Source organism: Falco punctatus (assembly GCF_963210335.1).
Source record: "Falco punctatus genome assembly, chromosome: 2".
Lineage (NCBI taxonomy): Eukaryota > Metazoa > Chordata > Aves > Falconiformes > Falconidae > Falco > Falco punctatus.
In genome coordinates, this window is record NC_137581.1 from 121,342,863 (window position 1) to 121,359,483 (window position 16,621).

General features: G+C 39.7%; 1 protein-coding gene across 1 annotated transcript in view; it reads left to right on the forward strand.

Annotated features, from left to right (window-relative positions):
* ABI3BP (ABI family member 3 binding protein) overlaps positions 1-16,621 on the forward strand; it is a 157,542-nt gene that overhangs the window by 132,302 nt on the left and 8,619 nt on the right. The window contains exons 53-54 of the mRNA XM_080375959.1: positions 4,195-4,306; positions 15,508-15,587. Of these exons, the coding sequence (XP_080232085.1) occupies positions 4,195-4,306; positions 15,508-15,587 (192 nt within the window). The remainder of the gene's footprint in view (positions 1-4,194; positions 4,307-15,507; positions 15,588-16,621) is intronic.

Genomic DNA, 16,621 nt, shown 5'->3' on the forward strand with positions numbered 1-16,621 from the left:
CAAAGGGAGTTTTTTGTATTGAGAATAAATCCTTATGAGTCATGCAGGAATCAATACACAGACAGGCAAGCATGCAAAATGAACACTCATAATTTTTCGTTGACTTCTGTATATCAAAACAAGCTTACCAAAACTGAACATTTAAATCAATTAACAACTGAAAACTATGGTTCTTCTGTACTGTCAGGAAAATGGATTTTGTTTTTACCATGGACACAAAACTTAGATTTGCAAATTCACTGGCTCATCACAGCCATGACCTGTGTTTTGGCTGTGTTGCATTACAGGTGACGAGAACAGATAATACTTGAACTAAGACTTGATCATTAACTATTCACTTTAGCATGTAAGTGGGGTGTTTTCACATGTTCTATATGCATGTCGTGGGAGATTTCAGTGCAGGGGTATAATTAGGTGACTGTTACAAGCAAGGCCGCTCTTTTCCCCAAATCAGTCCTTCCTTGATTTTCTAAAAATAATTACTAGATGTAGCCCCTAATCTTTCTTGGTCTCCCCACCATTTTGAAAAATAATAAATTCAAAACCAAAGGGACACTTGAAACAAAAGGTAGCCTGCACCTTTTTCTTCTGGGAAAGAGGAAGAAAGTTAGCCCTTCTGCTGCATTGAAATGGGAATAAAAAGAGTCTGTAGGCTAATAAAAAGTACCAAAAAGAAAGAAAAACAGTTACTTGGCTTGCTTTCTAAAATGTGCTTCATCCTGGGAAGAAAAGGAAGTGTGAGTTTATTGCTAACCTCAGAAGTAGGCTAAGGATAGGCTCTCTGTGAACACTCCCCATTCCAGGCGGTTCTGCAATGCTGCTTTCTGTTCCGGGAAGAGCTTTTTTTGTTGCTGTTGTCATTTGGAGGCCTCCTCCACAGACCAGTCCTTAGCTTGATTAGGTCAGATAACGTCATTTAGTCTGCATGTTTTCTTGGAAGTAGATCTGCTGTTTTCCTTGAGTATGCTAATGAACCCACTGCGGCACAACCATTTGTATTGCAAAAATAGAAAAATATTTCCACCACAGCTGGTAAAACTGTCAGCGCACATCATCTAATGATGAGAATGAGGCCTAATTGCCTTCTGGTGCTATTTCCTTTCTTTCTCAATGCGTGTTGTGAAATACAGAGCAAGCAATGTTCGCTGTTTCTTCTGAGCTTTTAGGTGGGAACCCTTTCTCTGTTCAGTTGTAATCAGTGTTTGTAAAAGTTAACTTTCTATGAAGTTTATTCTCTTCTGTAAGACTATTCAGTGATAATGGAGACATCTGGCATACCCTTCCCCATTCCAGAAAAAAAGATTCAGACCTTCTGAGGAGTATGTGACTAATACTCATTTTGCTTCACTGAGAGAAACTTCTTCAGTCTAGCTGTCTTCTATCTAAATATAGCGGCTTTCCCATAAATACCATCTTCATTTTTTTTACCCTCAACGTATAATACAAAATGTTTAAACTCTGTGGCTTACAAATATTCTCATTGAGCTTATCTCCTTCATCTTAACTTCAAAAAATTTCACAGTTCATGACTCATCCAAAGACACTTTTGAATTCAAGAGAAGGTGTTGAATTGCATTTTCTGAAAACAGTGATTACTTCATATTGGCACCAGTATGACTTGACTTGCTTAGACAGACTTATATCAAGTTCTCTGTCATCTCTTTTTATTTTTGTATTTTATACATGTTTTTTCAATCATCTGATTTAGGCATCACATTTTCTTTAATGCACTGTTTCAGATAGAACTGTGGAAACAGAAAAGGTAATTTGTTGAGCCATTTTTTGGAAACAGTTACTTTGCTTGACTTTTAGCAGTGTACAAGGGGTTTCATTGTATTGGGTATTCCTAAAAAAAGTTTTTACTTCAGTAACGGAAAGGTCTGACAAATAATGAGAACAGCGATCAGGCTTACCTCCTTGTTTTCATAAAGGCCACAAATTCCAGGAACCAAGACCATTTTGCTGGTGCTCTGCTACTCCTGCTGTGTTGCCACAGAAATGTAGGGCAGTTTGTTGTCTTACACACCAAGACTTGTGCAGGTACTGGATGCACTCAGTAGTTGTTCATGTGTGTGTGCATGCACATGTTTGCACGCCCATTCGTGTGTGCTGCACTTGCTTTTCCAACTTGAATGAACTAAAAAGTTCACATCACATACTGACTTGGGGCTGGCAGAAGGCAGCAGGAATGAATTCCTGTAAATTACCTACTTGTTCTTTATCTGGATGTACCTAAGGCAGTGGGTATCCACTCTCTCTGCTATGCTTCCTAATAAAAATGATTTCTCTAATGAGGCTTAATTAGGGCAAATAAGGGCTTTTGCACATCTTTTTTCTCCATGGTTCATTCAGCCCTTGGTGGCTATATAGGAAAAGGTCTTTGTTTCCCAAAAGGAAATGCACAGAGAGAAAACACAGATATTTTTTACACAAATACGTGCTAACTATCAATGCTAATGTTTTCGGTCATTGCGTTGGGGTCCCACTTGAAAAAATGATCAGTAGTAAAAGCTCTCTACTTAGTGGTTCCCCACCCCATCCCCATCTGAGACAGCCATTCCTGCAGGTCCGTGAGTTTGTTTTTAATAGGCAGTGGTTGATCCTTTCGTGTTCACGGGTGACTGCTGGGGGGAGGACTTCTGAACGTGGAAATTTAGAAATCTTCAGTATCGGCAGTAATTCCTTCCTTCATGCTGACTTTCTGGCATACTTTTAAACCTGTTTTAAAGGTTTACGTTGCTCTGTATATGCTCTAAATAACTGAGTCTCTTACAAGGTAAAGATAAAAAGATGCTGTGTAGAGGTCCCTTTTGAAACTCTTGCAGTCAACGTGACATTCACTTGTGCATACTTGTATATAATTGCTCTAGTTGAATTGCTGTGGTTTAGAAACTTGGAATTTTAGAACATAATTTTTTAGGGCTGCTCTGCACTTCCATTTAATTGCATTTTCTTACATAATTCACCACAGCAGTATTGATGGCTGCTCTTTGCATAGAAGACTGCAAAGGAAGCCATAGTTGAGGTCAAATCAGGTCAGTTTGTGTGTGTATGCTCATTTACATACACATGTCCTGCATTTACTAGGAGTGAGGATCTGACAGTCCAGCAACAATTAAGAGGGTTTTTTTCCTTTTTAACACTGAATCTCATTGCAGGTGTGTTATCTTTCTGTGTTGAAACAAATGGGTCTCCTTGTATTGCGAACTAAAAAAATTAGGGAAAAAAAAGTCCTACAAGAACTTGAAAATTAGTAGTATTGTTAGAAAAAAAACCAGGAAAGTAAGTTGTTTTCTAGTAACTGTTGATTATCCTCCTGGTATAATACCTGCGTTACTCATTGTGCTGTAGATCTAAATGCTCATTCCAAGTGTTCTTTGAAAACATTCTCCTTTGCTGGCTTACAGTTGGCAAGGCTGCACGTGGTATTATAGACGGGGTTTAGGAAGGGAAAAGGAAGGGGCTTGGGGAAGTTGTGAATTTCTTTGTGGAGAGAGGAAAATTAGCAGTATACTCAGTGTGTTTATTAGAAGAGGTTGTTATGAACCGGGACAGAGGTTGCCTGCTAGAGAGAGACTGTATCTTGAACAGGCCTATGACTAAAGCGGTTTCTTCTTCCCAAGCATCTGTTATTAATTCCCTGTTCAGAACATGGCTTGTGCTTGGTGATGCATCACAGTGAGATGAAAAGAAGGTGGTGAGACTATAAATCACACAAATACAGAAATAAATTTTAGCAAAATTATTTCATTCTAAACTGGCACAATCCAAGTTAGTTGGCCAGTTTCCTTTGGAAATCTTAAAAATGTAGATCTCATTTTAAGTTAATCAAGGTTTAATCATTTAGAAACTGTACTTTCATCTTTGATACTTTTTCATTCAAACTGCAGAAAGCTTATACTTATTTGTATTTAGCATTTTGTCATTAATGTACCTTTGGGCAGAGGTGAGATGTTGAGTATCCTCTATCCCATAATCTCATTATGAGGAAGGAAAAGGGGCTAGGCACTCAGTAATGTGGAACTGGATCTCTCTTTCCTAACCATTTTAGCATACTAATGTCCAGACTGGTTCACACAAGATGTCCTTATGGCCTGTTGGACAGTAAGAGTGGAAATCAGATGAGAAAACGGAGCAATGACGAAGCTCAAAAGCTGTTGTTTAAGAAAATTTTTCTTTATTGTAATTTTCCAGAGTATGAGGTTGTGTCAACCGAAAATGGAGCAAGTGATGGTGAAAAGGAGAAATCGATTATCACTACAAATCAAACCCATTCTACTGTGGAAAACTTAAAACCTGACACAAGGTAATTAAATAAAATAATTTTCTAAGTTAATCCAACTAATTTAGACTGTCAGATGTCCGTCAGTTCAAATGAAAATACATATGTATGTAAGGCAAAATCGGGTTTACTCCTGTTCTGATAGGGAAAAGGTATGCTTTGGTTTTGCTTTCTTTTAAGTTAACAGGTAAGACACATCTGAGAAATCTTTAGGAAATTTCCAAGAGTACTTATGGTCTGGACAATCTGCCTATTTAAATCTGGACAATTTCCTATCAGAAAGAATAACAGTCAAATGTAAGAAAATATACTGCTTTTTGTCAAGAAATCTCTTCCATTTAGCAGATAAAGAAACTAGGTGAACACAAGAAATATTAGCCTGATATATGAGATCAAGATTTATATGTACAGTTGTCTCTCTCTGGGGTTTAAGGATGCTCAGCACAACTGACATAAGCTGCTTGCTTATTGAGATGGTTGTTCACTGAAATACTGGAATGCAAGTTGGGCCACTGTAGGAAGCTTGACTATTGCATTGCACCATGGAGAGGAAAGATATGTTCCTCCCGTATATGTAGTTTTCTTTCAGTATCTCAAAACAGCTGGCAATTTAAAAATGCATCTTATGCAACTAGTCCCAATATACATTATCATTCTTAAAAAAAAATAAATCAAAAATTATTCTTTTTTGTGGTAAAAATCAGATCAAGGAAGAAAAACATTTGTTTGTGTTGCTTATTGATTGCTTCAGAAGTGTTATGAATGGCACATTTTTTTCCCTTTGGTAAAACCATCCCTTTGGCTTTGGTAACTGGATTCTTCTGTTTCTGTTTTTATTCTGGTTTATTCTGTTTCAGATATTTTTCTATTATTATCCTTAAACTGGTAACAGCACAAAATTCTGCACAGAACCCATCTTGAACCTTAAATTTTAGGCAGTGTGTGGTTTAATCTTAGGTGTTGGTTCTTAGCTCATGAACTTGTGACCAGCAGCTCCTAGGAGGAGGAATGAGGAACCATTGCAGAAAATGGAGGGGAAAGGAAGAGAATTGGAAAAGAAAGTCTAGGGGAAATTGTGATACCCAGAAAGAGCTTCTTTGACAGGCTCCAAAACTCCTAAAGTGGGCTAGAATTGCTGTGTATTGCATCAAGAATATCTGTTATTTCTTAAAGGCTTGTGGCTTGTGAAAGGGTGAGCTGCAGCTATGTTGTTCTGTCTTGTTAAGAGGTGATTAGACTACGTTAGCAATGCAATTGGAGAACAAGAATCAGTTTCCTCAATCAGTTGAGAAGGCTTAGAAGAGACAAGAAGAGACAGCAAAACAATATGTTTCTGGAGTAGCGACTAAGAAAGGCAGTAGGTGCTGCTGAGCTTGTCAGGCTATGCAGTTTGTGTTCCCATTTCAGTTCTGCTTTAAAATAGTACAGTTGCGTCCTTGAAAAGAACTGTATGTTATTAATGAGACTCTCTTCCATTACACACTTGAACTCTTTGTGCCATACATGGTGACAGAAATGGGATGGATTTGGTTAAGTGTAGAAAAGACATGGAAGCAAAGAAAAGTCCCTGATGCTGAGAGCAATGCCCAGGTGGCCAGAAGAGAAAAACTTTTTTAGACTGCTCTGTTCAGAAAGGAACCAAGGTGGAGGCAGGCAGACCCAGCTAGAACTGTTGGAAGTGTCATAAGGAAGGCAGGAGCTATGCAGAAGCAGGTAAGATGGATTTAAACTTTAATTAGTAACAATTCTGTCAATCCTATGAGAGGACTTTTTGGTAAGCAGACCAAAGACCATGGAGAAAAGCTGTCTTTTGGAGAGTGGATTTTGTTACTAGTAGCTAGAGAAGATAGCAGTACTGACTGGTGGAGGCTGACTTAAGATATAAAGGGGTGACTTTTCGCTGATGAGGTGGTGGCTGTTATTCTCCCCCAGGCCTCAAAAGAGAAAGACAGTGAAAGTCTTTCTGGATTTAGGAGGCCATTGCCAAAATCAAAAACATTTGATATAAATTGCAGTGCTGCGTGCCCCTTGAGTCTCATAGGACTTAAATGATGTAGTCCTTCTTAGAGTGGCTCTGTTAATCAAACTCCCATTTCAAAATGTGTATTTCCTAATTTTGAGGACATCTTGAGAGCATTGGAAGAAGCACAAGAAATTGCTGCTGTTACCATTTGAATCCAGGCTTGCTGGCACACTGAATACAGGGAAGATAAGAAAGTGATTAAGACAGCTGGCATCGCATAGCCAGTATCAGCGTTGTGAGGAATGGCATACAGCCCTGAAAGTCTCCTGTCTGGCCAGAGCTGATTGCTCACTAGATGATGGAAACGGACCTGTGAACAAAACTGACTGAAAATAGGAGGAAGAGAGCCAATGGAACAGCTCAGTAAATTGATTAGCAGAGTCCCTGATATGTCTGCAAATTCATCAGGTAATACTTTAAGACTGGGAAGCAGACTTTTCCATTACTTTTCCGTACAGCCTTAAAGCTGCAGAAGAGGTGGAGCAAGTGTGTGTGCTTAGCAGCACATGGTGGATTAACTGGGGAAGAACCTCTTGGCCTTGAAATGCTTTGGAGAAGCTGACAAGCTGAATTGGAGAGTCTGTTTTTTCCAGCTTTCCTGAAGCCATCAGTGAGGCTGTGTGAATCCCTGTGCTGCTCTGACGGTTCAGTGCATCCAGAGCTGAAGACAGTTCAGGACAGATCTCAACCAGACAGACCTAAAAGCAATAAAAATGTTTGTGAATGGGGTATCTCAGTCTCCATGGGTAAATTTAAACCAGAAAGATCCTGTGACAGCAAGACAGATCAAGCCTGTAATTCTTCAGATGTATGCTCTTGAGGAGCAGTACATGGCAAAGATGGTCTGCAGTCGCATTGCCCAAGGTCTGTCACCCCGTTGGGGTAGAACAGGTAGGATACGTTAGTGCCTAGCCCAGAAGCTAAAGAATTAATCCCCCACACCCATCAGGAGGGAAGCAAGACAAACAACTTTTCAGTGTGAAGGGGGCAGAACAAGCAGCAGGGGAACACTGGGCACATCAGGTCCTGCCAGATCATGCTGTTTGTTTGCTTTTCTCTTTTCTTCTTTCAAATGCAACATGCTGCTGCACCTCTGGGAAGCTCTGCAGCAAGCCAGACACCCATCTTCCTTTGAGCGGGGATTTTGACAAGGCAGCCTTTAAAGATCAGGAGCTAATGGCCAGACTTTTGAATAATTAAGAAATTTGGACAGTGTTTGGGAGGAAACAGTGAGAGACTCTTAGAGCCTCTCATGAAAAATTGCATGTGTGACTGCAATTACAGTAAGTACTGTCAGTAAGTAAAAACATAGAAGTTAAATGGATGCAAATTTCTCTGAGTCAGAGGATTATCATGTAGTATGCTGTGTGTCCATTTTGCTGTCTGAAAAGTGACAAGATTCAGAAGAAATGCACTGGCTGACAAATGAGTTCTGACTTTCAGTACAGTTATCAAGTATTTGGTTTTAACAGGCTCATGATAATACAGAAATGAAAATGTACTTTCAGGCATACAAAACCTTGTGAGGGTTGCTTTTAAAGAAATGAAGTCGTATATGTTATGGGATTTTGTCATATCTCTTGCTTGTCTTATATATGCCAGCTTTATGTGTTCTTGGTGACTTGGTTGCAAGACATCGAGACTGAGATGAAAGTAAAACAGTGGTTTAAAAATCTGTCCAACTGTGAGGACTTAGACCCTTCAAATAAATGTGGGATACAGTCAGCTGCTTTCCAACGCAACCGCTTGATTTTTGACTTTTTTATTTTAAAAGAAAGGTTCTAAAGTCTCCTGTACAATGTGATTTTGTTGGAGCACTGAGATCTCTATGGGTTTTGCCCAAGAAAAGGCACACTGTAGCCATGCTGTTCTCTCACAATAAGGCATACCTGACAGTTGACAACGTCACATTCATTTAAAGGATTTTTCCTTTTAGGATGAGTATGTTGGCATCTTTTTCACCCAAATAATTGCCAAATAGGGTGCTTGCAGCATTTTGCTATCACATCTTAGAAAACGTCTGATAGTTTAAGTAACCTGGAAAGTTCCAATCTTGATACTCATTATTTGGTTGGTCAGGGTCCTTGAAACTGCTACTGTTCCTGGCACTAAGCTGCTGTCTACGTCCAGTCTAGAATTCTGTTTAATGTCATCAAGAATTTTGCTTTTGATTGTAACTTCTACTTGAAATCTCTCAAAGTATGTAGTATGGTTGTAGTGTGTGAGCTAGATAACTGTATGTATCCTTCTTACACAGCTATTGGATGTAACTGGTGCCTGGAGAGGAAAACTTTCTCTTGTTTTATGGACGTCTTCTGCTTAAATGTTTTGATTATAGATGTGCTTCTGTGATCTAGTAATCATATATACACAGCTGTTGATTACGACTTTGTAATGTAGTTAGCTTTTGTTACCCTTTATGTTATTTCCAAGAATTTTAGAGTAGATCCAGGTCACATTTCACTCAGCCTTCTTTTCAGTATCACATTTAAATACATACTGGATTTTCTGCAATTTTTGCTATCTTTTTCCTTCAATTAGTTCTTCATTTGCTGAATGAGTGAAATAGCCAAGTTCCATTCATCCTTCTTTCTTCTGGTTAGTTTGAACCAAGTACTGAGCTACTCAGTTTTTACTCTGTTGTTCAAGCAGTGAGTGTCTGTAACTCCTGTGCTTGTTGATTGACCCCGAGCAACCTAATGTAGCTTTTAAGTTGGCCCCGTCATGAAAAGGGACCTGGACCAGATGACCTTCATAGATCTCTTCAAACCTAAATTATTGCATGATCATATCTTAGACGTAGTTTCTGATCTTGTAAATCTCAATTTCACCCATTTTCTTTAATGCAGGCCAAGGTGGTTTTGTATGTTAATGCAAACGTCATTCATTTCTTAGGAAAGAAAAATGAGAGAAGGGGATACACTAGTATAAACTAATCTGTCAATTTAATTTTTCATTCTCCACATGGAAATTCTGCATTTTTTGTACTGAGAAAACTGTCACAGTTTTTTGGAGAAATTTACTGTTTATTCCAGCTGGAAAACAGTCAAAGCTGAACTACAAGACCGATCATTTTGGCCAAAGCAATCAGTCTGGCTTCCAAGCAGTCATCTGAGGAGCAAGACCTGTAATGTTCCATCTGACTTGTCATATAGGTCCCTTGGTTTTGAGTTTCCTTACAAGGCTGCTCATGCTGGAACTCCTAGTTTCATTGGCATACCCAGGACTCTGTGCTCTTCATCTATTCTTAGTTTCACATTAAAAGCTGCCCTTAAAAAGGAAGTATTGCAGTAACTTCTCCTGTGATAATAGTCAAGACAGATCTGCCATGTCTGAGTCAAGGAAAGGTCATAATTCACAATTTTCAGTATTTCCCTCCTTGAGGTGCTTGTTTGTAATAAACCTTGGACGGCCTGAGATGGAAGTGGGCTTACTGTGGTGGTGGTTTTCTTCGTTCTGTCTCCTGCGTAGTAATGATGGTGCTCGTCTGCATCTTCTCCATTGTTAAAATCAGTTTCACTGACATGCAGTTTCTTCATAGACTTTTCCTGGCCTGGAATATTAAATGCAGATGTTGGTGGGGTTTTTTGCTTCCAACTCTATCTCCCCACTTCCAAAGGAATTTTAGGTTTGGTTGGGGGTTTTTTATTAGTTTTGGAATTTTCTAACTCCTTACAATTTATGTATTTTTTTAAGTTTTTCCAGTAATCTGATACAGTATCATTTTGACTTTTTTTGCTATGTCTGCTGCTTTCGCTGCCAAAACATGTAGTTCCTATTTCTGTATCCCTGCCCTATCTTGAAATATTTTTTTTGATTAGGTGTACATTTCCTCTTTCATTCTAGTGGGGTTTTTTAAGGGCAGTTAAGTTCATAGCACATACTACTAGTGTCCAGGAAGCTTTGCAGCACTAATTTCTATACAAGGTCTTCAAATAGAGTCTTGATGTTGTTGAAAACAGTTCTCATGCTTGTTTGTGTTGGCAGTTATTGGAAGGTAGTAAAGAAAAACATTAAGACTACCAAATAGCTCTGGGGAAGTTCTGGTAGCCATTAGAGGATGTGTCCCACCAGCCTGCTGGCATAGATTTTTAATCTGCATAGTAATTATACGTAATAAAAAAAGTATGAATAAGAAAAAAAAAAAGCATGTGACGCTTGCGTTCCACAGCTTTGTAAAACTTCCCTTTAGGTGTAAAACTTCCCTTTAGGTACTGATCCTTTGCCTGCTTAAATAGTTTGGTGATTTCCAAAATACTTTTCTCCTCTTAAAAAACATTTTGAGTGATCTTTTTTGGACTTTTGGGTTAGATTGTGTGCCAAGGCAAAGTATGTTTCCAGCCATGAGGTCTCAAGGAATACAAATAATAGAACATGTTAAAAAAAATCCAATGTGCCCCCCCCCCAATTATTAATTATAAAAAATTAATAATTATGGTGAAACACAAACAAAACCCCCAACCAACCAACCAACCAACCAAAACTGTGAAGTAAACATGAAATGTAGCATATGCATGTACCAAACTGTTTTCATAATGTGTGTAGATTATTTCCTCCAAAAGTTTTTTCATGTCTTACAAAAGATATGAAACAAAAAAGAGAATCTTACTATAATTTACTGAAAAACCACACCAAGTAACTCTTCAGCCCTCTACTGAATAAGCTTTTTGTGCACTCATACACAATAATTTCTACCCACCTGCTCATGCTGTTATTACCATTATCTGGTATTGTTTTGTAGTGCAGTTAGTACCCAAAATATGCTGATCACATACAAGGAAAAAAATATACTGGTGCAGAGACGTTAGCTTTCGTTGACAGCAAGGGTCAAGAGATGGGAACTACAGTGAAAGTTAAAATGCAGAGAGTGGCATAAAATGCTGGAATTTTTGTACTTTTTATTACACAAGTTTTTGTACTAAATTGCTGTTGATGTCGGGGTTCGAGGCTAAACATTTCCCATTTCTCTCAGCACTTCTTCCAGCTTGATTCTTCCAGAAGGACTCCTCAAACAAATCCAGCACGCTTTTTCTTTTTTTTTTTCTTTTTTCATTTCGTTCTCTTAGACCTAGTTTTATTTGCAGCACTGTTAATACTGCTGTCCAAGCACACTGCAGAGACAGAGAAGCTCTATACATTAAGGACAGCCTTCTGTGGTTTCCATCTAACCACCAGCATCTCCTCAGCAATTGACCTGAAATCCCAGGGCTCTACTCAGCTGCTCCAGTCCTCCTATTATGGTGAAAATCTCTCTTCACCTATTTTCAGTTTTGCAATCTTCATTCTTCGCCTTTTGCGTGATTTGAAAAATGCAGAAGCAGCTGCGTCTGCCAAAGTTCCATGTGGAATAGTGATTTCCTATGGTGGAAAAATACATTCTGCACAGTAATTACTGTAAGTCAAGTCCATTTAATCTGCACAAGGACTTTTATTGTCTTACATAGTTTGGGAGGATTTGGGAGGCCTAGTCTTCAAAGTCTGCAGGATAACAATCTTATAGATGTTAGAGGTGTGACACACATTAGACTGCTGACTATATTGGGTAGCAGAGTTTTCGCCATCATGCGCACGCAGATACAAAGATGGAATACAGACTCCAGTTTCTCATGAATAAGTCCAGCTAAGAGGTAGACATGGGATAATCATTATATAGCTTTGCTATTTCCCTTTATTAATTTTGCCCTACATACTTTCTTGAAGCTCTAAACATTTTTTCCCCTTTTCACCATTTTATTTTTATTTTTCAGATCTTTCACCTAACACACAAAAAAGGAGACTTTAAATGGTTTTCTATGAAGAGCGCTAGACCGTGGCTTTAAAATTACAGTTAGATCTGTAAACTCAATCAAATCATGAGCTCAGTCTACTTTTCCTTTCTCTCCCTTTCAGTCTTCAGGTCAATTAGTTGCTTCTCTTCATATCCAAAAGTGGTTCTTTGTTGTTCTTGTACTATTGCAGCCATTGCTGTTGTTTCAGGATTGAATTTGTTTGTGATGCTTGGGCACCTCTAAAAACACCTACCACAAAACTGTGGAATTGTATATATTTTAGTTTAAAATTTTTACTCTAACATTATTAATAGAAGGCTCCCCTAACTGACTAAACTAAACTTTGGACATTGCTTTATTACTTTTCTTTTCTCCAGTTTTGTTTATATGTTTACATGAGCTGAAATCTCGATGTGTAAATTTTAGTTCTTCATTTCAGTCTTGCCGTAATTTCCCCAGCTGCAGTTTGATCTTTTGCAGAGATCCTAGGGGTCCATAGACCACAATTTGAAAAACACTGTTTGAAAATATTTAGTCTTCAGTTCTTGTTTTGATCTTTTTATGGAGTTAGAGGTCCAAGTTCATCAACTTAAGATTTTTGGGAACAGGACTGTTTCCTATGAAGAATGTTGCCTAATGCAATTAAAAATAGGGCATATCAGCTCTTGGGGGTGATACATGCGTACAAAATTCAGCAAAATACTTAAATTTGTTTCAAAATCCTCCACTGTCTTGTCCAGCTTGTGATTTTCTCCCTGACATAGGCATGTAAATCCAGCTTGCAAAATCTGTGCAACACTTACATATTCAGGTGAGATCCAGATACGCTGACTGTAGATCTTGAACTTTAGTTCACACTTGCCTGCGTCATTATCTTCTGAATCCCTGTGGCTGCCCAGTCTGTTTCTGTAAGAGCATTTCACATGCTCAGTTTTTGTCCTTTCCTTGTAGGCAATCCTATGGAATCAAAAAACTCCAGGTCAGAAATCCTAGGCAGTGCTTTTGATATTTCCATTTTGATTTCATACAAATAGACATAAACAGGTAATTATAATCCATAAGGTCAGACCATAAACTCCCAGTAAAGCAACAGAACATGCTATGTTGAGCTATCAATGACCAAAATTACAATAATAGCTCTAGGTAAGGTGTTCCTGCTGTGAAGGAAGCAGGAAAACTTCTTTGGAGTCTTTTAACTCTAGGCGTGCATTAATTTGTACATTGTCCAAAATGTATCTTCTAGCTATTAATTTAAAACACCCAACGTATTAGCAAATCTTCATTTATGCTTCAGTGATTCCTCAGAATGAATCTCCAACTGCTCTGCTACAGTTCTCTGTGTAACAACCTTTCCTACCAGCTGAGAATACTTCTGGACCAGAAAGTTACTGTACCACATGCCCAGTGTGAATATTAACTGCTCAGGTCCCATTTTGAAAAGAATGCATTTGTTTAAACTTTTTGAAGTTGATCATAAGTAAGATCTTGTGTCTAGAACTTACCATTTAATTTATTATTTATTTAACATCTCCCTCCTACAGTAGGGTAATATGAGTTGCTCAAAATGGTCTTGTAACATGTTTGAATAGATGTTAAGATTACTGCAAATAGACTTTTTAAAGCTCAAAACAAGCCTGTGTTTCACTTGGAAATACCCATGAGTTACCCACAATGTATGTGTGCAGCATACTAATCTTTGTATTTCCCTTAAAAAAGAAAAGAAAGCCCTAGAAATAAGGGCAATTGCTTCTGTAAGCAATTTCAAAGTTAAATATTGTCTTAGAAGGATTGTGGATGGAAAAGAGTTGCTTGGTACTGCATGATTAGTCCACTGAGGTTAATTAGCGAGCTGTTCAGGTTTTGCCGGAGCCAAAAAGCAATGAGAGGTAATCCAAAATTTGGATTGAATTATTCTGTCTCTTGTAGGGACTTGCAAATGGAGTTCACAAATTTCCAACCAGGCAGAGAATGGTATGGGGTATTTTTCTCTCTAGAAAATATCTGTTTGGAAACAATTTCAGCAGAACGTTACAATGCTGTGTGATGGTCATGAGCTACCAAGTTATCATTGGTGAGTGGTCCTTCACAAGTCAAGAGCTGGATGTGTAATTGCCCACTTCTGGGATTCCCACTTTGCTCTGTGTTTAGCCTCTGTTAGGGCCCATTTTCCAGGCCTGCAGCCCTTTTGACTTGTATCCTATGGACCTCTCTCGCTGATGAAAAAAACACTCTGTGCTGAGAGAGATCCACCACGTGTGCACTCAGACCGTACAAAACGTCTCTCTGAAGGTGGCGTGTGTGGGACAGATTATTGCTTGTAGCTCATGGGGAAGGCACGAAGAGAGTGCTTTTGACTGGGTGCATACCTGCTGCTCACCAGGGTGCTCTGGCACGGAGGGCGTGCAGGAGCAGCGCTGAGCAGTGGCTGAGTGGTGAGAAGTTCCCAGGTGCTGCCAGCCTGGTGCCGGGAGAGCGGAGAAGCAGCTTGCTGGGATAGCATGTGCCGGGAGGAAGGGAATGGCGTCTGTTCCTGGCCCTGCTCATGGTGCAGGATCTTGGCTGCGTCCAGTGTCCGCCCTTGGAACTCTCCTTCCTGCCTCATCCACCTGGTGTCATCTTCAGGTTTGCAACTCTTGCAATAGCTGCTCACCCACAGCTTCTAGTTGAAAGTGTAAGTTTCAACTGAGCTGCAGAGTTAGAAACCAGCTTGTCTTGCCGGTCTGTCACTGTTCATCAAGTGTTGAGGAGTGGGAGAGGCTTAAGCAGAGGAGCCTGACTTGGGTTTTTTCCTTCAGTCTTGTTTTCAGAGCACTCTGGTTCCCAGCACAGCTGTGATGAAAAGGGATCCTGAGGTAACCACAGTACAGACTGGTTGTGTGCAACATCACTGTCTTTTCATTACTTCATACATGTACCATTGACATACGCTCAGGCAATTGGATCTTTGCCTTGGCTGAGCTCCTGTCCTGGAAGACGTGCCCTGTGTTCCAGCACTGGCCCTGTCTGTTGCTGTTGGTGGGGCTGAGAGGCATGGAATTGGCGGTTTGTGTTCTTATGAATGAAAGATGAGCAAATAAATTGCAACGAGCTTTACCCAAACGCTGCTTATCAGATTGCTTCTGACCTCACCTGGTCTGCTCCTGTTGTCCAAACTGAGGCTGCACGTGTGAGGGGAGAGCCTTCAGCCAGTGGTGCATCACATCAAGCATTAATAGTGTTGTGCAAAGAATTATCAAAAGGTCTGGTAAATTATGTGTTCAGAGAGGCCTTGCACATGTAGGACAAAATGTCTCGGTGTTTTCAGAGCAAGAAGTGAGGCCTTTTTGTTCTTCTCCAGGCGGCGAGTAGTGCCAAGGTGCGTGTTGGCAGTTTGCTTGCTCCAGACTCTGAAAAAATACTTGCAAAATTTTCATCTCATCTGTTTTATTCCCCAGTTATGAATTCCATGTCAAACCTAGAAACCCTCTTGGTGAAGGTCCAAGTAGCAACGTTGTGGCGTTTAGTACTGAATCAGGTAAGAACTTCCAAAGGCCTGTCATTTGTGGTGGCTCTAGTATCCCCGGCTGTGGGATATATGAAAGGCTCTCCTGCTTCATTCTGCACGTTTGCTCTTGCTCTTTATTGTCTCCAGAGTGGCTTTTTACTACTGAGCGTGTTACGGTAGCGCCTGGAACATCAGCCCGAGATCAGGGCTCTGCTGTGTGGGGATGCAAGATGGCCAGGCTGCAGGAGGGAAGAAGGAGCACAGGGAGTTTGCCTGGTGTTTGTTATGAAGAAACTGACCTTATCCTTAGAGAAGGCTCAGTCATTTCAGATTAATATTCCTAACCATTTTGTATCTGTCAAACCCGTTAATGACTTCTGGATGAGGAACATAAGGTTTTTCTTTGGGCTGCTGTTTATAGGCACTTTTATTGCCTATTCAATAAGGCTGCTGTATAATACTGATGTCTTCTGGCTGAAACAAGGATTGAGAAATAGCAGTTGGGAAGAGTCAGTGTCCCCGTACATCCTCTTCCATCCTGTTGACTTTCTGCTGAATCTGTTGGAGGTGCATGCGAGCCTGGTTTGGCCATTGGCTGGTTCCCACGTTAGGTCCTGTCTGACTCAGAGGTGAGAACGGGAGTGCCCTGGCTTTCCCTGTTCCCATTCCCCGTGAGGCTGCCTACAGTTGACTTGTTGACTTTATACAAGCAAGATACTATCTTTTGTGTAGAAGTGTTTATTGCTTGATAATACTTAAGAACCATATAAAACACAAAATGGAATTTAGCCTTTTTAAAAGGGCTTTCTCAACCTGTGTTTCGAGCCAGATGTAATAATAGAATAGTCCTCATCTAGTGCTGCCACTGATGGATGAGAGGTTTGGCTGAGCAAGGGATTAGTCAGGGAGGAGTTCAGGCTATGCCACGCATATTTAAAAACTGTGAATACACTCTTTGTAATCCTAGGTTGTTAAAACAAAAAATGTTTATTCCAAGTGCAGCTTTCATGAATGACAAGGCTTATGTGCTGTCTCCTATTTAGGTTGGACAAATTAAGTGGTCA